The sequence below is a fragment of the Cricetulus griseus genome, chromosome 3 (assembly GCF_003668045.3).
Source record: "Cricetulus griseus strain 17A/GY chromosome 3, alternate assembly CriGri-PICRH-1.0, whole genome shotgun sequence".
NCBI lineage: Eukaryota > Metazoa > Chordata > Mammalia > Rodentia > Cricetidae > Cricetulus > Cricetulus griseus.
In genome coordinates, this window is record NC_048596.1 from 97,124,714 (window position 1) to 97,147,190 (window position 22,477).

General features: G+C 45.7%; 1 protein-coding gene across 3 annotated transcripts; it reads left to right on the forward strand.

Moving 5' to 3' along the window:
• Positions 1-10,197: 10,197 nt before the first annotated feature.
• On the forward strand, positions 10,198-21,744 carry Rhog (ras homolog family member G). Of its 3 annotated transcripts, none has more exons than XM_027407877.2 (2): positions 10,198-10,328; positions 20,552-21,744. In XM_027407877.2, exon 2 carries the CDS (start codon positions 20,620-20,622, stop codon positions 21,193-21,195), a length of 576 nt encoding a protein of 191 aa, XP_027263678.1. In that variant the 5' UTR covers positions 10,198-10,328; positions 20,552-20,619; the 3' UTR covers positions 21,196-21,744. The 3 variants fall into 3 exon arrangements, with proteins under 3 accessions (XP_027263678.1, XP_027263680.1, XP_027263679.1); XM_027407879.2 differs by lacking the exon at positions 10,198-10,328 and adding an exon at positions 10,602-10,626; XM_027407878.2 differs by lacking the exon at positions 10,198-10,328 and adding an exon at positions 18,164-18,339.
• The last annotated feature ends 733 nt before the right edge of the window (positions 21,745-22,477 follow it).

Sequence of the window (22,477 nt, forward strand, 5' to 3'; positions counted from 1 at the left end):
GGAAAGCATATCGACCCCAGATGCTCTTTGGGAGGCCAGTACGGGACTAATTCAGCCCCCTGATCATGGATGCCATCGGGGAGGCCTCTGCACTCCTGGGAGCCTCCGGAGGTGGACTGGCTTTTTGCCCTGGTGTATGTGGGGGACTTCAAGAGCCCATCCCACTTGAAGGGATGCACTCTGTCTCTGAACACATGGGGAGGGACCCAGGCCCAGCACAGGAAGATTTGGTGGACTTGGTGGAGCCCCGGTTGGGGGCCCTACCCTGCCTGGGGAGTGGTGGGTGGATGGGGTGGGGGGTAGGTTGGAGGTGGGGGAGAAGGAATAGGGGTAAGGGGAGGGAGAGGGAGAGGGAGAGGGGAATTACATGTGAAACAAGCCTGTTCCCTAACTTGAATTAATAATAATAAAAAGAGAGGAAAAAAAAAAAAGTGTGTGCCACTGAACCCAGCATGGTGTCATGGTTTTTTTAAAGATTTTATTTATTTATTTATTTATTATGTATACAACATTCTGCTTCCATGTATATCTGCACTCCAGAAGAGGGCACCAGATCTCATTACAGATGGTTGTGAGCCATCATGTGGTTGCTGGGAATTGAACTCAGGACCTCTGGAAGAGCAGTAAGTGCTCTTAACCTCTGAGCCATCTCTCCAGCCCCAGTCATGTTTTTAATTACTGTAATTTTTTTACCCTGAATTTAGGTTACTCTGAATTGCTTTGAGGCTTCCAGATTGCAGTGTTTACACAGCTGCTATCCAACAGAAACAGACTTCAGTGTAGGCCAGAGAACCTGGATTTAAATTTTTGTCTTATAGTTTTGTTTTGATAAGTTTTTTAGATAGTATACAAAGTAGTGGATTTTCTTTATCATTTTCATACAGAAATATCATATGTTGTTCTTATTAGCCCCCTACTGTCTTTCCCTACCCTCTTCCCTTCTTACTGGTCCCTTCCTTCCCCCAATGACACACCTTCCACTTTCATGTGGGATGTATTCAATTCTTCTCTCCTGTCCTCCCAACCCCTTCCTCCTCCACTCTCTGACTCCTTTGTGCTTTCATGTCCTACGTATGTATGTATGTATGTATGTATGTATGTATGTATGTAAAACTAAATCTAGATTGCATCTGAAAGCAAATATACAATACTTGTCTTTCTGAGTCTGGTTTATTTTGACTAATATGATTATCTCATTCTATTCATTATCCTGCAAATGTCATAATTTCTTCTTTACAGTGAATACAATTCCATTGTATATATGTTCAAAACATTTTATGACATCAGTCAGGTGGTAACACTCAGCTGTAATATGAGCACTTGAGATGTGAACAAAGGAGGGTTGGGAGTTCAAAGCCATTTTTAGCTACAGATCCAGTTAGGAGGCCAGCCTGGGCTGTATTAAATACTATCTCAATGCAAAGTTACAAGAGTTCTGGGTATATATAATTCAGGGCAGAGCATTTGCTTGGCATGCATTCCCAACAATTTGGTTCCACTCATAGCACCCTACACACACACACACACACACACACACACACACACACACACACACATACACACACACAAGTTGTAGATCTGCTTAGAAAGGTTTCTCAATTCTTGTCTGGAATGCCTTAATAGTAGTGCTCCCTGGTGTCCAAAATAGGAAGTACAGTTGTTACTGAGAAATGACCCATGATCTGGCTGCTTGGCTTCTCCAAACAGAATCATCTTCCGTTCCACCATTGCTTCTAGAATTTTTTTTTAAGATTTAGTTTGTGTGTGTGTGTGTGTGTGTGTGTGTGTGTGTTCACCCATGGGAGCCTGTGAAGGTCAGAAAACAACTTTTTGGAGGCAGTTCTCTCCTTCTACTGTGTTCATCCTGGGGATTGAACTCACCAGAGTGGACTTACATTCATGGAGGTCTTGCCAGGCGATGGTGGCGCATGCCTTTAATCCCAGCACTCAGGGGGTAGAGGCAGGCGGATCTCTGTGAGTTTGAGACCAGCCTGGTCTACAGAGCCAGTTCCAGGACAGCCAGAGCTATACAGAGAAACCCTGTCTCAAAAGGAAAAAAACAAGCAAACAAACAAAAAGACGAGATTCACCTGCCTCTGCCTCCCAAGTACTGTGGTTAAAAGTGTGCACCACCACAGCCTGGCTCCAACTCCACTTTTTGAATCCTTTTTTTTTCTTTTTAAGATTTACTTATTATACTATGTATAGTATTTTGTCTGCATGTGGGCTTGCATGCCAGAAAAGGCACCAAATCTCATTATAGATGGTTGTCAACCACTATGTGGTTGCTGGGAATTGAATTCAGGACCTCTGGACAAGCAGCTAGTGTTCTTAACCTCTGAACCATTTCTCCAGCCCCCACTTATTGAATCTTACTGTCAATCTTCACTCATTCATTCAACATCTACTGAGCATTTACTCATAATAACCACAATAACTACCCTGTACATGAAAAGATAATTAGTAACTCGGTAATGTCTTGAGAGGGAGTGTACAAGAGTAGGTGAGGAAGTATAGAAAGAGTAATTACCTAGAAGTAGTCAAGGAGGTTGTGCAGAGGCACCATTTGGGAGAACAAGAAACAAGAGGACTGCTTCAGACGGCCTAGATTCATATCTGAGCTCTGGTGTGTGACTTCTCAGCAAGTCACTCAAGCTCCCTGGCCTTTAAATCTCCCTCTATCCTTAGCTTTTCCTCTGAAAAAGGAAGGATTCCATAAAGCTCAGGTGAGTTAGCTGTATGGTAGCTCATACCTGAAATCTCAGTACTTGAAAGGCTGAGTCAGCATAACTGCCATCAGTTCAAGACCAGCCTGTGCTATAAAGTGAATTCCAGGCCAGTCCGGTCCCAGAGTAAGATTCTGTCTTAAAAAGAAAAAAAAAAAAGTCGATGATTTAATGTATATAAAGCAATCAGAACAGTATCTAACATAATATGCTCAATAAATATTGACTTTATAAAGAATATCAAAGCCATTAAAGAATTATACCAAGATCAACTACATATGTTAGGTGTTATAATGTACTCAATGATCCCAGCACTCAGCAAGTAGAGACAGGAGGATAAGGAGTTCAAGGTCACCTTAGCTACAGAATGAATAAGAGGTCAGTCCTGGGCTACATGGAACCCAGTCTCAAAGACAAAACAACAAAATCAACTAAATGTATAGGTAGCAAATCACCCTGATGATAATGATGAGAATAGATTAAAGAAGTAGAAGCTAGGCAAGGAAGATAGTCAGGCAGATGTACACAGAACACCCAGCTGACCTTGTTCCTTATTTAATTATTGTTTATATGTATGAGTGTTTTTTTTTCTGCATGTGTGTCTATGCACTGTCTGTGTGCCTGGTACCTGTGGAGGCCAGAAGTGGGTATCTGACCCTTGTGGGTTCTGGGAACCAAACCTGAGGTCTCTGCATGTGCAGTAAGGACTCTTAACCCCTGAGCCATTTCTCCTCGCCTTCTTATTAGATGGGTGAACTTGAGCAGAACCTGAGGAGTAATTATGATTGAGCAATAGTTGAAATAATAGAAAGGATCCAGATTTGTGATGTATTATTTGGTAATTAATTGGGTGATAATGTAAGGCATCAAGATTGATCATCATTAGCTAATGGCTGTGACTTTGCAAAGCACTTTTTAAATTTTTTAAAACTTACATTGTAGTCTTGTTTCCTTGTTGTTTTATTTGGTTTTGTTTTGTTTTTGAGTCTAGACCAGCCTTGATTTGCTATGTAGCCAAGAATGACCTTGAACTGGTCTTCCCAGCTCCACCTCCTGATCACTGGCATTACTAGTATGTGCCATCATGCCCAGCTGGTAGGCACTATTACAGCCTAGATATTATGTTAAACACACTGCATCCAATTATTCCTTCAACAAATATTCACTGAGCCAGACACTGAGAATACAGCACTAGATAAAATAAACATAACTTATTGCCCCTATAATTGCCTCATAATTAACATCCACAGTAACCTGATGATAATTCCCATAATTCTGATTCATTTTAAAAAGGTTTAAATTAAGACTCTGCTAAGTCCTATTTTCCTACATGGAGGCTGTGTTTTTAATCTATAAAATGAAGGGAGATATTGCCTGCCTCGAGGAGTGCTTATATAGACATAAAAAGTATAACACATATCTAAGTTGTGCTAAAATCATAACTTTTACACATAGAAAGTAAATGGCAAAGATGAAAATTAGAGGAGGAAGGGCACGTGGCACATACATTTGATCCCAGCACTGGGGCTGCAGAAGGTGGATCTCTGAAATTGGAGGCCAGCCTTGTCTACACATAGTAAGACCTTGTCTCAAAGGGAAAACAGCAACAACAAAGAGAGGTGGGGAGAAAGAAGGAAGGGAAGGAAGGAGGGAGGGAGGGGGGGAGAAGGAGACAGGGAATACTGAATTATTTAGGCATCTATAGAATTGAATTGTTCCTGAAGAAGAGGAATTTCTCAAAAAGGGATTATGCCAGGAGACCTGGGTACCACCCATCTCAAAAATGCAAAAGGGTTTTGTAGAGAAACAGGACAACTATTGTTCTAGCTGCCTGGGAGGAAAGACTCTCTGAAAAACTGGACATGGTCATTGTACATACTCCCTCCATCTAGATACTGGGTTCCTCAAAACAGTCAAAACCAATGACTTGAGCTTTGCTTAATGTCATTTCCTTTGTTACTTCTTTCTGCTGTCTCCCATCTTAGTTATCAAAGCCCACAAAATAGGATAAGGAATTTGTCTTTAGCAATATGGTTAAAGAAAAGGAATGAAGAGACTGTCTACTTCTCAGGTAGACTGAAAGTGACCAAGGGATTAAGAGGAGCCCAGAGAAATCTGGAGTTCCCCTAAGCCACATCAGAGACTACAGAGAATTTAGATTTAAGATTAGCCAGTAGGGTAAAGTAGTTAGTCAATACACTAAAACTCAGAACCCCCTGCCAGCTGCCGGTAAACCACAGGAGTTGGAGTTTACTGGGGAGTAGGGATGGGAAGACCTGTTTGGAAACCAGCAGAGCTCAGGTGAGATCACCCAGGAGAATTTTTCTCCCTGCCTCTGGACCCTTCAATTTGAGGGGTACTAAGTCAACTCTAGCATTTTGACTTAAGAAATAGAGAAAGTGAGGAAGCTTGAAAAAAGAAAGTCACTGAGGTATGGAAATTAATGCTAATTTGTTGTACCAATTTGCCATTGCACAAGTGTACTTTACTTCATCTGCACAATCCATCAAGACATTTGTCATTCACATCTTAAATGAAACAAGCTGGGCAGTGAAGATGATTTTTTGTTCTGTTTGAACAGGTAAAAGGCATCTTTGTAAGTCCATTAGGATTGTATAACCAAACTTCTATCCATGCCCCATACTAAGGGATGGCATGCAATGATAAGTCATGAGGACTCTGTAACCAACAAGATTTATCATGTCTCATCCAGTCTCAGAGCTGTTCTCTTGTCAAGGGATCAGCATAAATGTCACCTGTTTTGTAGTTTTTCTAGGTTTATTTCTTTATGTCTGTAGCTCAAGATTTTCAGGGGGTCTCCCCCATCAAATCTGGTCTCTATTAATTTTGAAGGAATCTACAGTCTTTCATTTCCTGTGGGAATAAAAGCATAACCTCTCCCCCAACACAATGCATTTTCTGAATTCCACTTTAAATTCAAGAAATCCCTAAATGTTTAATTCAGCAGTTCCTTTTACAACCCCATGTTTCTCAGCAGCTGCCATTTGTTCATCAGCATTCAAAAATTCAAAGTCAACAAAACACCATATAGGATCCAGACTCCCTGTGTATTTCCCATCTTAATGTGGCTTATTCTTTTTATATTACTTTATTCTTTCTTTAAATACTTTAATTAGTTTTAAAACTATTTTTCCTATGATTGTCTATACCCATTTTCTTTTCTTTCTTATGTACCTGTGCACACTGGACCTGTTTAAAGTTTTTTTTCCATTCTGGACCTGTTTTACTGTGCACCTGTAGTGTTTTCTGACCATGTGAGCCAAATGTTCAACTTCTAAGCAGCAGCTAGGCCTTCCACCCTGAGGCTCTGGTGGTTGGCTCTGCCCCCTCCTTGGGTCTGTGAGAGCTGAGCCTTGAGCCCATGAGCCTGACCAAGAGCTGCATTCAACTGGGAACTGTGTTTAACCAAGAGCTGCATTTAACCACCCCAGCTCTAGGAAGTTGGTACCCACATTGTGGCAGGCATTTTTTTTTTTATTTTGTTAGCTGTTTCTACTTAGCATGCTGGCTGTTCAAGTGTTCTGCTGCATAGTAGCAACTCATAAAGGAGTCATATCTATTTTTTTGGTTCTTTTTTTTCCAGCTTTTTCAGGTCCTATGTGGAAATTCAGGCCCTATGTTGAACACCATATGTAACAGGTCTCTCTCTGTCCCACTAGCCAGCCCCTAAATAATGACACTGAGACTTATTATCAATTATGAAAGCTCAGTCTTATCTTAGGCTTATCCCACTAACTCTTATAGCTTAAATTAAACCATTTATATGTAACACAAAAAAAATAAAAGACCCAGAGACAGATATTGGGGTTTAAGCTTCAAGTTGAAGATCAGAAAAGCAAAGCAGCCAGACACTAGATCTTACCTCTACCTCAGACTGAAAGGCCATCCTGGCTCCACCAAACATCACAATGCAATCCCAGACTGCTATGCTCTCCTCAGCATGGCTGGAGACCCTGCTCCTATCTTTTATATCTTTCTAGTGCTGGGATTAAAATCGTGAGCTCTGTTACTCTTTCAGCCTGATTGTGTAGCCCTGGGTGGCCTTGAACTCAGAGAGATCCATTTGCCTTTGTCTCTTGAGTCCTGGTATTAAAGGTGTGTGCCTGGCTTCTGTGGCTGACTAGTATGGAGCGCTTTGCTATTTTGATCTCCAATGGCTTTAAAAAATCATAAACAATATATCACCACATTTATATTGATCTATGTTTTTGCCTCCTGGCTTTTTACCTTATCTCTGTACTGCCTATCCTGCTTCCTCTCTTTGTCTAACTTCTCCTGAGCGCCTAGATTTCTCCTCCTCTTTCTATTCCCTGCTGTCCTGTCTATACCTCCTGCCCAGTGATTGGCCATTCAGCTCTTTATTAAACTAGTCACAGCAATAAATATTCACACAGTGTACAAATATCTCACAACAATTCAGGAGCTCAAGGACAGCCTCAGCTAATTAGGAACAGATCCTAACTACATGAAACAAACAACAAAAGACTTCCCTATGTCCTCTCACTTCTAAATATCCAGATTCTGTGGTTATCCTTGTCTCTCAGTTGTTTGTAAACATTAACATGTACCACTAGCTGGGCTGGAGAGATGGCTCAGTAGTTAGGAACACTAGCTAAGCAAGAATAGCTGGTCTTCCAGAGGTCCTGAATTCAATTCCCAGCAACCACATGGTGTCTCACAACCATCTGTAATGAGATCTGGTGACCTCTTCTGGCCTGCAGGGATATATACAGACAGAACACTATATACATAATAAATAAATAAATCTTTTTTAAAAAAATGAACCACTTGCACAAACTCACCTGATAGGGGAAAGCTCATGAAAGACTAAGAAAAACAATATGGGATGAACCCTTTTCCGTTTAACACTCTCCTCCTCCAAGAAGCCACTCCAGCACGCCTTTAATCCCAACACCCAGGAGGCAAGAGGCAGACAGATCTCTGTGAGTTCCAGGACAGCCAGGGCTACACAGAGAAACCCTGCCACAAAACGAAACAAAACAAACAGAACAGAAGCCTTTCCAGATGGACAGATGGATCCACCTTTCTGCCTACTCACATCTGTGACAGAAAGACAGCTCCAAATCACCTGGATGCCAATGACTCAATACATATTAGTAATTTATTGAAGCAATTTCATTCCACAAATGTTTACTGAACACAAGTGTGTGCTCAGACCTGCCTGTGCCAGACCCAGTAGGTGGACACAGAGATGAATCAGACACAACCTCAAAAGACTCAACAGTTGGTAGAGGAGACAGACATTAGACACAGATACAATTTACTAGAACTCAAAACAGGATGACCTAAGTGATATTAAAGAACTATGAGCAATATGCTATATGCATAAACCTCAATTACTTAATTATTATTCTCAAGAGTCCATCATAGAAGGTCAGAGCTGAAGGGTATCATCTACTTCAGCCCCTTGTTTTCCAGTGGGGGAACCTGAGATTCAGAAATGGGTAAGGATGTGGTGTAAATTCTTTCTAACTGGCTGAGTCTAGTCTTCAATGTTATCCAGAACCCAGTCCTGGGATTTTTTTCCTCATCTTCTGATAGCTTCAAATCCAATAGTCCCATATCCCATCAAACAGATGTCTGGAAAAGCACTCCCTCCTGGTCTAAGGTGAGGCAAACCCAAGACATTCAGTGCTCAGGAAGCAGAGGATGATCCCAGGCTGCCAATCCAGTCTTTCAATCTACTGTTCTGAATGCTCTTACCACCCTGTTCCTACCACTATGCCCTGCAACTGGCTCTAAAATAGACATGCCATTGTTTGTGGTGTTGGGGTACAGCACATGATAAGCAATCTACCGCTGCCACTGAGCAAGAATTTTCTTTTTTCTTTTTTGGTTTTTCGAGACAGGGTTTCTCTGTGTAGCTTTGGAGCCTATCCTGGCACTCCGTTCTGAAGACCAGGCTGGCCTCGAACTCACAGAGATCCGCCTGCCTCTACCTCCCAAGTGTTGGGATTAAAGGCATGTGCCACCACGCCAGACTAGGGCTTTTTTTTTTTTTTCCCCTTAAGGTCTCATATAGCCCAGGCTGGACTTGAACTTCTGAACCTCCTGTCTCTACCTCTTGAACGCTGATTATAAGTGTGTGTTACCACATCTGGCTTGGAACGCATTATTAATGGCTTCATTGAAGCCGCCTGAATGTGAGGTACACTTCAGGACCCTGTTATTTCTAGGACTCACAAACCTCTTTCCATGTACCAGTTTTGTCCTCCCAAATTTCCCCTAACCTCTTCTATTCTCTGTTCCCCACAGGGAGAAATTTGTCTCAAAGACCAAAGAAGAAGAAAGTCCAAAAGCAATCAGAACAGGTTTCTGAAAGATCTCAGAACACGCTTTCATTCACTCAGTCATTGACCAGCCATCCTGAATCTGATCGTCTTAACTTCACTTTCGATACAGTAGCACAGACACATACTCTGTTATTTTCACATCCTCAGGGTGGAGAATTTTTTGTTGATTTGAGAGAGAGAGAAGAGAGGGAGAGAGAGAAGAATTGATACTTGGAAAGGTTAAACTATTTTTCAGAATTGATCCTCTTTATTTGGAAGTCCTTGTAAGTACTGTTTCCATTGCACCTAGCGGAGCTCTGCACGTGGTAGGGCACCCAGAAAGTTGTTAAAAGAACCAAGAACTGGATTCTCCAGTCAAAACTCAGCGCCCGGCCTGGGTTAGAAGCACCAGGGGGCGCCCACGAGTCCGTCCACTCGCCTGTCTCTAGGGCCCAAGGCGGACCTCAGGCCTGGGTGGGGTCCCACCGCGCCAAACAGCTGCGCGCCAGGCCGAAGTCGGGGAACAAGAGGAGCCCCACGTCTTCCCACGCCCCACCCCCTCCCCAGAGCCGCGCGGAGCCGCGAAGTGCGGAACCACGACACGACATCCTGTTTTTTGGGGCCCGCGCAGCTCCGCCTGCGGCTCTGCTGATCGTGTCTTTTTCCCGGGGTGCTGACGGCAGCTGCCCTTCCCCTAGTTTCCCTAGTCTCCCCACCCTCCCTAGGGGTCTGGGACCTTCCCACTGCTGAATCACCACCATCCGGCAATCTCCCAAGGCTCAGGGCAGGGGTGGGGACTGCCCCAGCCTGCCCCATTCCCGCTAACCCCTCGCCAGCCACAGCTACCTCTAGATGCCCGCGCTGAGCGGAAGGCATTTCTCAGCCTGCCCGCGGAGGTTGCCGGGCGGGAGATACCAGGAAGAGAACAAATGCCTAGCGCCTAGCTTCGGGCCTCTGCTGGGGTGGGATGCCAAGTGAAAGCGGGGAGACCTGACTTTGAGAGGCCAGACCCGAGGGGTCTCAGTGGCCATAGGGCGAAGGGTGGAGGGAAACGAGACGCGGGACAGCCCGGGGGGCAAAGCTTGCAGAACACCGCGGGCGATGGGGTGGGAAGCCGCCGACTTCCTGGTCCGCCCCGCCCCGGCCGCCCGCCCCGCGCCCGCCCGCCCCGGGCCCCGCCGGCCCGTCCCCCACCCCCCACTTCCTCCGGCCTCCAGCTCTCACTTCCTTCTTGAGCCCAGAGCCGCCGCCGCCGCCCCCAGCTCCCCCGTCGCGGGGAGGGCACCAGGTGAGGCCCGGCCCGGGCCGGTGGGCTGGGGTCCTGGGAAGAGGAGTGCGGCCGGCTGGGACTGGCTGGGCGCCCGGGAGCAGGGAAGTTTGCAGGAGGGAGGCCGCGGGCGGGAGGTTCTCGCTCACTGCAAGTTGGGCGGGAGCGGCAGGCCGGGCGGGGACAGCGGCCACCTCGAGTCGATCGCTGATGGCTGAGTTGAGGATGGGATCCAGAGGACAGCGCGGGATCCCGAGAGCCGCGAGGGACCTCTGAGATCCGAGCCGTCAGAGGCTCGCAAATGGGAAAGCGCTGAGCTGTGAGGATGGGACTCTGTGGTGGGGTGCCCTCAAAAGTTGTGGGGGGTGTTCAGTAGTGTGTGAAAGAAGAGGGCCTCTGGGCTAGAGAAGGCGCGCTCTCTGGCTCTGCAGTTGTGACATTTGTGAGACTGGGCCGGGGGGGGGGGCGGGAGGCGGCGTCTGGGGCCTCTGAAGCCTGAGAATGCAGAGAAAGGTTTCACCCGGGAAGGTCCGGGCCAGTCTATAGCTACACTGTTGCTGCAACCCTCTGGAGGACCGGGTGGGGGAATCCCCGCCCCTTCTCTATTTTTCTGAGCCGACCTCTTTATCTCTGTGCCGTGCAACAGGTATTTAGTGAACATGTCTGTTGTGTCTGACTGACTCAATCTGGCGTTGCTGTTTTTGAGGATCAACTGAGGAAGGAAAAGGTCTCGATACCAACAGTCACTGATAACGTATTATAGGACTTTGAGAGACAGCTAGGCTTTCGAGAATGATTAAGAGCTGTCTCTTAGTCTTTCTCACCTGAATTCCACATACTGTCTTCCTCTACTGACCTTAGTGTTTACCACACATTTGTTTCTTCAGTCTCTTTTTCCCCCAACCACATAGATGTACTTAAGTGGTAATCTCACACTTAACCCTGCCCCGCCGTTGTCTGCTCGGTTCTCTGCTGCCTCACATTCCCATCTCTTTTCAGCCTCTGGTTAACACACACACACACACACACACACACACACACACACACACACACACACACACACACACACACACACACACACACACACACACACACACACACACACACACACACACACAGGTTAACACACACACACACACACACACACACCCCTTTTCCATTTTCCCTGCTGCCCTCTGTCTCCTTGTGTTCATGTCTTTAGCTTTGGTGTCCGAAACTGCTTTAGACTTGAGTTTGGGAGCCTTTTCACGCCTCTTAGAGATGCAGTCTGCAGCCTCCCGATGATGGAGATGATTAAAGGGCTGGAAACGTGCACATGCGAATAAGCATGTAAGTTCTGGTGTGTCAACATCTTTATCTCTTAGAGACAAAATAACTGCCCTCAGCCTTGAGAAGGCCCAGAGCAGAAGCCAACAGAATGAAGGGAACCTGCAGTGGGTGACATTGTGGTTAGGCAGGGGGAAGCAGTTTGTAGCAGTCAGGGTAGGATGACACAAGAATAAGGGAATAGTGAGAAGGGCCATGGGAAATCAAAACTACCCTGATCTTTAGGTGCTCAACCAAGAGTCCTGCCCAGGAGTTGGGCTAGCCTGAAGGTCCCTGCCATTGCTGGTTCCAACCAGTGGTGAGAATGGGGTGGGCTGTTTGGTATGCTAGGAAAAGGAGGGGGCAAAGGCAAGATTCTGGAGGGAAAACTGCAGCTGATCTAACGTCAGTCCTGACTGGTCTTAAATTTTTGACCAGGAAAGAGATATAAGAAAAAGGGGGTTGTTCTTCTTCCCTGCAGCTTTCTGGGGACTGCAGAGGTTGGGTATCTGCATTTTCTGGTGTGTGTCAGAGCCTTTCAGGGAGTTCTGCTGACAGGTCTGTTTAAGCATCCTTGCTATTTGCTTCTTACCTAGGACTCTGTTCCCTTTCCCTGAGAAATTTCTCCAAAGTCTAACTTAGTCTGTCCTGACCCTGTAAGTTCTTTTCCCCATTCTAGAGCCCTTTCCTCGGTCTTTGGGTTACATGCTCAGGGATTTTGTTTGTCTCTACCTCCTCCACTCTTCTGTATTAACTTCCCTCCACGAGAATAAAAGAGAAGTGGTGGGGAGCAAATGCCACAATTGGGGGATCTTCAAGCAAAGCTAAATTTAAGAGCTAGGCTCCTTCCCGTTCCTATCCTCTTACCACCTCACAGTTGTCCTTCCCCATCAATTGTTTCTTCTTCTAGTCTTGCCCTTCTCCACCTGTCTCTCCTACTCTCGTTTCTGGGAGGTACAGAGGTTTGGCCCCACAGAGGAAATCCAAGGGATCTGTATTAAATCCCAGCTCAGGAAAGGATGTGCATCACAGCTTCAGTAAAAATCCTCAGGAGCCCCAAGTCCTCTGACAAACCAGTACTTAATTTAGTGTTCTGTATAACAAAGCAATCCACAGGGCTCTTCGGGCAAAGATAGGATGGAAGTAACAGGGTTTATTCTCTTAGGCAAGGTCTGGCTTTATAGGCAGTTTAAGCTAATTACAAGAAAAATATGATCAGGATGAGAGGGTTCTAACTGGACAAACACCATGGGTGGGGGCTGCCTAAGAAGCTGCTGTGGAGGCCTTGGCTACACACTATGGTTAAGGTAATACGAGAAGTGGTAGGGTGACATTGTTACATGTCCTCCTTAGCAATCTGAGCTTTGGAGAGTTGCTTCAGGGGAGATGTTAAGGCAGATGAGGTGTCTGATAGGCGCTTGTAGGGGGTTATGATCAGGAAGATAGGAGAGGCTGTGGTTATATAGGCAGCTGTGACGATATTGGGGTGATAGTAGCTGGAGAACTGGGAATAAAAAGGGTACCTGGGTACAAACTAAAAGCCTCTTCCCTTCATGTACATTGTCGACCCACTAGAGGTAAGGTTTGTAGGGGTCTGGGAGAAGATCTTTGAAGGGAAACCAAAGACAAAGCCTGGGCCACCTCCCCAGATCAGACTGGTTTTCCTGTCCAGGGTCCAGCTTCCTCTTTTGTCCTCATCTCACATGGGGGGAGGGCATGTCCCCAGGAGCTAAAAGCCAAGCCAAAGGAGGAGTTTCTCAGCTAGGGCAGGGCCAGGGTGGCTATCTGTACAGTTAGTGCTAAACCACGAGCACTACAAGACGGGCCCGGGGTTGGGGGAGACTTGGGGATTTAAAAACAAAAGGATGCAGACAGGTGTCAACTTGACTCTTTTGGCCCATTTCTTTATTTTAGATTTGTTTATGTATATGGGTATTTTGCCTACATATGTGTATGTGTACCACATCTATGCCTAGTGCCCATGGAGGATGTCAGATCCCCAGAACTGGAACTGTATGAACCTGTGAGCCACCATGTGGGTGCTAGGAATCAAATCTGGGTCCTCTGCAAGAACAAGTGCTCTTAAACCCACTAAGCCATCTCTCCAGCCCTCTGGCCCATTGCAAAGGAGCACACTAGGGTCATCTTGAATGAAGTCAAAGGTCAGACTAACAGTCTTCACCTTCTCTGCTTCATGAGAGTAACATCAGGCCAGAGGTTAGGAGATCCAGGTCCTTACTCTGTTTTGCCTCTATTTCAGCGTAGGTTGAAGTAGGTTGTAAACGAAATATGGCGGTATACACCTTTAATCCCAGTGATTGGGAGGCAGAAGCCAATCTGGTCTACATATCAAGTTCCAGGCCAGCCAGTGTGATCTAGTGAGACTTTGTTTTTAAAAAAAATAAAATAAAATAACAACAAAAAAGATTTGCATTTTCAATACTTCCAAAGGGTTCAGTGAACACTGATAGATTAGACTGTCCCTCCTCTAAGAGATATAGCAGTGCCTCATACTCAGCCTTCCTGTCTCACCAGCCTTGATCTGTCCAATGCAGAACTGTCCTCCTTATGCAAAGTACGAACATTGCTATAGGTTGAGAGAGATACTGCAGTGATGCTGGGATTCTGTTGCAGGATTCCAGGGTGGGGGTGTATACCCTGTCCTCTGCCCCAGCACTGTAACCACTGACAGTGGAAAATAGATGTGGAGTTTCCTCCCTGATGTTTTTTTCCCTTGTGGAAACCCCCTCAGACCTGCAAGGCATACTAAAAGGACTGGGAAGCCCTGAGTTTCTCTATGTTTTTAAGTGGAGGAGACAGGATTGCAAGGTTGGCACTCACAGCCTCATGTGAAGTGAGCAAAAGCAAAGGAAGTGCCACTTCACAGGCCTTTCATGGGGCCCAGAGATTGCTGAGCTACTGCTAGGCGGGGAGAAGCCAGTGTGTGAGCCTTCCTCTGTGCTGCTGGATGGGGGAGGGGCAGCTTGGCTCCCTAAGCTGGAGCTGTCCTGTCTCTGGGGCTCACCCTTTGTGGAACACCCTGGGTGTTGGGATGAGCTGTCTCTACGTCCTTGTCAGCTACAATTGGCTTTTTGCTTCCTCCTCTGCAATCCCTAGTAAGTAGCATCAACTCTCTCTTTTTACCCTACCTACTATAGTGCAGAATCCTTTCTACAGGACCCCAGAGAATGACAAAAAGCGGAGAGCCCCTCAGTGTAGGATTGCTTGCTTGTTTTTGTCGTTTTGTTTTTTTGAGACAAGATTTCTTTCGCTGTGTAGCCCTGGCTGTCCTGGAATTCACTTTATAGACCAGGCTAGCCTCCAACTCAGAGATTTGCCTGCTTCTGCTGGGATTAAAGCCATGAGCTCAGGATTTTTTTTTTTTTTTTTTTAAGGCTGAGCATTTGCCTGCAAATTTCATGACATCATTGTTTTGAGTAGCTGAGTAATACTCCTTTGTGTAAAAGTACTAAATTTTCTTTATGCATTCTTTGATTGAGGAGCATCTAGATTGTTTCCAGTTTCTGACCATTATAAATAAAGCTGCTATGAACATAGTTGAGCAAATGTCCTTGGGGTAGGATGATCCCAGTCCCACACTGACCTCATGTCTTCCCTAGCTTCCTCCTCCCAGCCCAGCTGCAGGCAGCTGCAGCCCCAGTGTAAGCCTCCTTGTGTCACCTCTCCTTTGTCTCCTCTTCACAACAACAAACAAACAAACAAACAAACTTGCAGTGCCCTGTCCCTGGCTTGTTATCTTTGGCTAACCAAGTCTAATCCTTAGCCTATCTTCTACTTTTTCTTCCCATTTTCTTCAGCCCCTCTGAGTTACTGTTGCTTGATCTCTCACTCTTTGAGCTTAGGACAGAGCAATTTAGCTTGTGTGTTCATTACCCTAACTTTCTGTTTCTCTGGGTGAGGAAGAAGTTGGCTACCTTTGTCCAGTGTCTTGTGGACATAGAGGCTTTCCTTGTTCCCAATCTCAATGTCAGGCTTGATGGGGGGTGGGGAAGCGCTGTATGTCACTCTGCAATTTTTGCTCAGCCTTGTGCTGGGCTTCTGCAAATAAACAGACTCCCTCCTCACAAATCATCCAGGAGTAGTTCAGCAATTAACAGAACAGTCAGTACTGGGAAAGGTAAAAGAGGAGGGGCCTGCGGGTAGCCTGGAGAAGGTGGGAAACAGAACTGAGCCCAGAGGACAGGAAGAATCTGAAGGTACACAGCATTCACGGGAGATGAGCTCTTGTGTGCAAAGAGGGACAGATTGAGCTCACTGTTTGTTTTTTATTGACAGCGCCATGTGCTGTACTCAGAGAGTCAGAAATCAGGCAGGACTCTGCCCTTTAGGCTTTCCCAGTCTAAGAACAAGAGATAAGATTCTGGCCAGCCTCCATTTAAATAGACAGGGGCTAGACATTGGATCACTGAAGTCACTTGTGACTTGGATTATGAACAAAAACTTTTTTTTTTTTTAATTTTTTAACACAGGGTTTTCTGGCTGTCCTAGAGCTTGCTCTGTAGACCTGACTGGCCTCAAACTCCCTAGTGCTGGGATTTAAGATGAGGGCTGCCGAATCCACTGCCACCACCACCTAGCTTGTACAGTAGTGCTTGACCCTGCTAAGTATTACTTGTGTTTTGGAGGTATAGACTTTGGCGGTCACTTTGCAAAGGATGGGGTAGTATAATCAGAGGTAAGGTTTGGAATGTGCGTCGTCAGTAGAGAGGGTTGCACAAACCATGAGAGCTTTGTTAGAGAGGTGTCTTAGGAGGCTGTAGGATTACACGGACCCATCTTTTAGAGACCATGCTTCCCCTCCCCCACTCCCAGTTGGGACACTTCCCCTGCTCTAACTGCCACAGAGATCAGGCAATCAGGCAAACATCAGTACTTCCTTTTCCTCCCCATTCTGGGCCTGCCTGGGACACACCCCAAGGCCAGGGCTCACTGGATGCAAACTGGACTCCAGGGACCATATTCACCCCAATAGGCTCCATCCTCCTGCGCCTCATGAGCATACTAACCTTTCTAGAGCCATTTCAAGCTAATTAGGCAGATTTAGCTTTTCTGTCATTATTCTCACTAAAACTCAGTATTGTAACATTGTTGGCTGGGGCAGGCTTGAGAGGGATCCATCCTATTCTTCATAATAAGGGCTGGCTCAGCACATCAAAAGGCAGTGGTGGTACACTCCTATGTGTCTAGCTCTATACAAAAAGCTTTTCTGTGCTTGAGTTGACAGAAACCCAGTCTGCTACATAAGGGGATATCTATGACTTATGTATAGAGAAGGAGATTTACATGGAGCCAAAGCAGAATTAAAAGGGGTGACCATGCTATGGAAATGCAAATAATTCAGTAGCTTTATGGCATGGTGAGATTTAGGCTAGGCCTTGAAGAGTCAGGAAGATTTGAGGGGGAAAGGGAATAATAGCAGAAAGAAAAACAAGAATAAAATCTGAGATAGAAGAATGTCTAGGACTTGCCAGGAGTGGTGCTGTACACCTTTAATCCCAGCACTCGGAAGGCAGAGGCAAGTGGATCTCTGTGAGTTCAAGGCCAGCATGGTCTGCAGAGCAAGTTCCAGACTACACAGTGAAATCCTGTTTCAAAAAAGGGAGCAGCAGGGGAAAATGACCAAGATTTGCTTTAGAGACAACATTGTAGACGTTTTTGGAACAAGGAGCTAGGACTCATACTAAGTACCTATATCATGTACATATTGTATATTAATGCACTTAGCCTTTATAGCAACCCTGTGAGATAGTACTATTGTGGCCCAATTTGAGAGATAAGGAAATTGAAGATTACAGAGGCAATTCATCCTAAATTTAGGGTCACAAAATGGGTAAGTGGTAGAAATAGGATTTAAATCCAGGGCTGTATGATTCTAAAGCCCTTCTTATATTGTGATCAACTTTGAATGACAAAGAGTCCAGGCATGATCTGAATGAGTTAAATTGGGTATAAAAACCTAGAACAAATTGTTGTCATTTGCTAATATATAGATCTTCAAACATCAATTTATTTATTAAACCAAGTTTGTTTTTTAAATTATATCTATTACTAGGGAGTAGAATTCTGGAGATTGAAACTGGGCCTTTACATACACTAGGCGAGTGCAATACCACTGAGCCACATTCCCAGCAAAAGTCATAATCAAAATCCAATGCCAGACATTGGCCTCCTACAGCACTGACAGTCTTTTCTTCCAATTTGACATGTTAGATAAGCCCAGGGGTGTATAGTTTAGTGGGTAAAGGGAACTAAGCTGACCCACTTTAGCCAAAGAATTTCAGAGAAAAGAATTGCCAGAGAGCTGGAGATAGAGCTTAATAGTAGAGCACTTGTCTAGCTTGTGTGGGGCTCTAGATTCAATTCTCAGTAGTGCTAACAACAACAGAGATAAAAGTACTAAAAGGAAAAAGGAGAGGAGAGTCATATCAGGAGAGGGTGAAGGTTGAGCTAAGAGTGAACAGGGAGAATTAAGCCAATGCTACTACTCACACATGAGCAATCATATGTTGTATGCACGGTACAGGAAAGTATGTCCGCTCTCGTGCTACATCCCCACGAGGCCAGGAAGGCACAAGTGTTATGACTCTTGCTATACAGATGAAGAAACTGAGGCTGTGGTAAAGGAAGTGACTGATTTGTTCAAGGCCCCACAGTTAGCTGGGAGCCACGTGATACAATGAAGAAGACTTTGGATCACAGAACTGAGGTGTGTCCTGGCTCCCATACTCTAAATAGCTGTGTGAGGTTGGATTACTTTAACAGCTCTGAGTTTGTTTTCTTCATCTGTAAAATAGAAGTCCTATCAAAAGGTCATGAGGATCAAGTAACATGGTATTATGCCATCTGTAAACACTTGTACCATATAGATGTGTTTTATTGATCAGCAGGTGAACCTAGTGGGTCAGATTCAGGTATTTACTGCTGATCATATGCCACATCTTATTTTGGACACTAACTCATTCATGATCCTTTTCCGGTGTCAGGCCCTCTTCCCTTGCCAGCCCGGAAGCTATTCTCCCTCCCCACTTCTTTAAGAGCTGGTTTACTGATTGCTGGTTGATAACTACCTCCCTAGAGAGCATGTTGTACTTTCAGACTTCTGGCCAGAATTCCCTCCTTGCCTTCCTGCCTGTGGCATTCATTGCTGAACCTGGGGGTAGGGGTGTCTTTGTTTTTTTGTTTTTTTGAGACAGGGTTTCTCTGTGTAACTTTGGACCTGTCCTGGAACTCCATCTGTAGTCCAGGCTGGCCTCAAGCTCACAGAGATCTGCCTGCCTCTGCCTTCAGAGTGGGATTAAAGGCGTACACCACCACCTCTGGTTAGGGGTCTTAAGTCTTACTACTACTTAGTACCCTTCTGTATTGATCTAAAGATTTCAGGCCCAGGAGTTTTGCTGTGAAATGCCAGGACTCAAATAACACAGTGGACACAACTAATGACCCCTGCCCCTGAGGCTTTTTTAAGTTACATTTTTAAAATTCATATACAAGAAAATAGATTTCATTATGAAGTTTTCCTATATGTATCATCTTTATCTATACTTTGCTCATAGTCACCCTTCCTCTCTCTACACTGATGTCCTTCCTCTTCCCAAATAGTTCCCCTTCTGCTTTCATGTCACACACACACACATTTAACTCTGCTATATATTTAAATTTAGACTTCACATATGAGAGAAAACACATGCAATATGTTTTCCTCTTTAAGCCTGTCTTTGTTTTTGCTTTGGGACAGGGTTTTTACTGTGTATCTTTGGCTGGCCTAGAACTCACTAGGTAGACTACATGGGTCTCAAACTTACAGTAATCTGCTGCCTTTGTTGACTGAGTGCTAGGATTATAGGTAAATACACAACACACAGCTGTGTTTTTGCATGACTGCTTGTTCCTTCAGAGGCCAGAGGCAATGGCTTCCCTAGATCTGGAGGTACAGGCAGTTGTGGAGCTATTCAAAGTGGGCTCTGGGAATTGAACTTAGATCATCAAAGCAGTACCTCCTCTTATGTGCTGAGCCATCTCTCCAGCCCTGTCATAGACCTTTTACCTTCATTTCCTGAAAAGAAAAACTGAGACCCAGAGGGGATAAGTGCCTCGTGCTTGGCTGCAGTGAGTCAGAAAGCTGAGGTAAAACTTACTCTCTGGTCTTCAAATCTGAGGTTCTCTCTGCTGCCCTAGAGGGCCATTATTTACGCTACTACCCACTCTCAGGGTCTGCCTGAATACCCGAAGGTTGAACTCACATGAGTACATATCAGATGGCAATCCTGTTAATAGGAATATGAGATGTGGCCTCATCATGTAATACTCTTTCCCTCCCAGTTGGTCCTAGAAGAAGCTGCAGCCTGAGAGGGGACCAGTGTCAATGCTTGGGTCCATTGCAGCCCCATAGCCAAAAGCCAAAGTTCCTTTTCCGCTCCCCAATAAAGAGCCTCCATCATGCATATTGTCTTTAATTTTTGAGGCTCTGGAGCCAGTATTGGGAGATCAGACTGGTGAGGGGAGTCCATATGTAGTAGATGAACTGGGAGATCCTTGTAAAGAAGAATAAAAATAGCTAGTATTAATTAACCAGGTACTACCCTCAATGTTTTAAATCCCTACAATAAGTACATGGAGTTGATATTATTTATCTCCATTTCCCAGGTAAGAAAACTGAGGTTTGAGTGGTCTGTCCATTGTCATTGCTAGAAATAGCAATGGGATTTGACTTTAGGCTGACACCAGAACTCATACAATGCTGCAGCTTTGCAGCATTTTGCTTAGTACCTCTCCTTGTTTCTAATGTTTGTCACAATGATACTTTGGGATGGTGTCAGGATAACTGAACGAGAAATGGTTTTCCTCTGTATATCTTCATCTTTTCTTCTCAGTGGGTACAGGTCTCCTAAATCAAGAATGTCCCCTTCATCTCTCCATAGGTTACTACTTCCAGTGGAGTCCAGAAGAGGGAGGAGGCACTGCCTCCACTCCAGCAGCTATACACACAATGCAGAGCATCAAGTGTGTGGTGGTGGGTGATGGGGCTGTGGGCAAGACATGCCTTCTCATCTGCTATACGACTAATGCCTTCCCCAAGGAATACATCCCCACTGTGTTCGACAATTACAGCGCCCAGAGTGCAGTTGACGGACGCACAGTGAACCTGAACCTGTGGGACACTGCGGGCCAGGAAGAATATGACCGCCTCCGCACCCTTTCCTACCCTCAGACCAATGTCTTTGTCATCTGTTTCTCCATTGCCAGTCCACCCTCCTATGAAAATGTGAGGCACAAGTGGCATCCAGAGGTGTGTCACCACTGCCCAGATGTGCCTATCCTCCTGGTAGGCACCAAGAAGGACCTGAGAGCTCAGCCTGATACCCTACGACGCCTCAAGGAGCAGGGTCAAGCGCCCATCACACCGCAGCAGGGCCAGGCACTGGCCAAGCAGATTCATGCTGTGCGCTACCTCGAGTGCTCAGCACTGCAGCAGGACGGCGTCAAGGAGGTGTTTGCTGAGGCTGTCCGGGCAGTGCTCAACCCAACACCGATAAAGCGTGGGCGGTCCTGCATCCTCTTGTGACCCTGGCACTCAGCTTGGAGCCTACCCCTTGTTCCCCCACCAGTTGTGCCTTGGCGCCTTGTCTGCTCCCAGCTGTGCCTTAAGGACTAATTCTGGCACCCCATGCCAGGGGACTCCCTGAATGCCTTTTATTCCTTAAGGAGGTACACAGGGAAAGGGGCTTTGGGCCCCACCCCACTCTGCTTAGGAATACCAAGTATTCCATGAGTTCACCTAAGCCAGGTTGACCTTTCCAAGAGGCCAACCCAGTGCTGCCTTCCATTTCCTGCTACTGACCAGTTCATCCAGCTTTCCACAAAGTTGTTGCTGCCTATTGTGGTGCCTCCTCTCAGGTTAAGGGCTCTAACCTCTCTGCCTTTGCTCTTGGAGTAGGCTCTCCAAGATATTCTCTCCCTCCCCCAAGGGAGGAGCCACAGAACCCTGAGAAGAAAAATGCCCTAACCTGCCCCATGTGCCCAGGCCTGATACGTCTGCTGACTGACTCGAGCCCCATGCTTCTGGGGCCTTTCCTACCCCCATCAGCATCAATAAAACCTCCTGTCTCCAGTGGCCCCGGCTCCTCCCTATGTGCTGGGCATTCACGGGTGGGCATGAGCTAGGGCTCCCCAGAAACTGGGAACCTTTTGTTTCCTCTAAGAGGATAGGAGACAGTAGGCTTCATTGTGGTTCTCTACCACCACCCTTCAATTTCCCTAACAAAGCTTTGGGACCTGGCCACAGATGCCATAGTGGACTAGAATGCAAAGCTTAAGGAAAAGACTTCCTGGTCCAGGCTCCAAAGTGGGGTGTTGAAAGCCATGAGTCTAAAGACATGTGCTTTCAGTCATACATTTAAGATGTCCCCTCAAGACTACAAGGGGACCGTTACTGGCAGGATTATAGCCAGAACCAGGCCTCTGCTTCAACTGAACACTCCTAGCCAGCCCAGCTTCCAGGCTGAGTCATTTCAGAGATAGCTCAGCCACTTCTGTACACCAAAATGGAGGCTGAAGAAACATTAGGCAGCAGAGGTAAGGAAGAACCACATGAAAATGAGCTGCTGTAGACTTAATCCCTCCATTCCTCACCTCAGGTCTGTCCCATGCACAAATGAGCCCCAGGAGTAACATAACAACCCCAACTGTTGGCAAATGAAAAAATTTATTCTTCGAAATAAAATATACAAATAAAAGCTGGGTATCAGGGGCAATAGAGAAAATGGAGGAAAATCAAGGAACCCATTCTGGAGTAGGGAAATCTACCTGTGACCCTTACCCCCTTGTTGGAGGGAAAGGTTTTACAA

Excerpts from the sequence above, each read along its gene's own strand:
- Rhog (XM_027407877.2), top strand. The coding sequence starts at position 20,620 with ATGCAGAGCATCAAGTGTGTGGTGGTGGGTGATGGGGCTGTGGGCAAG.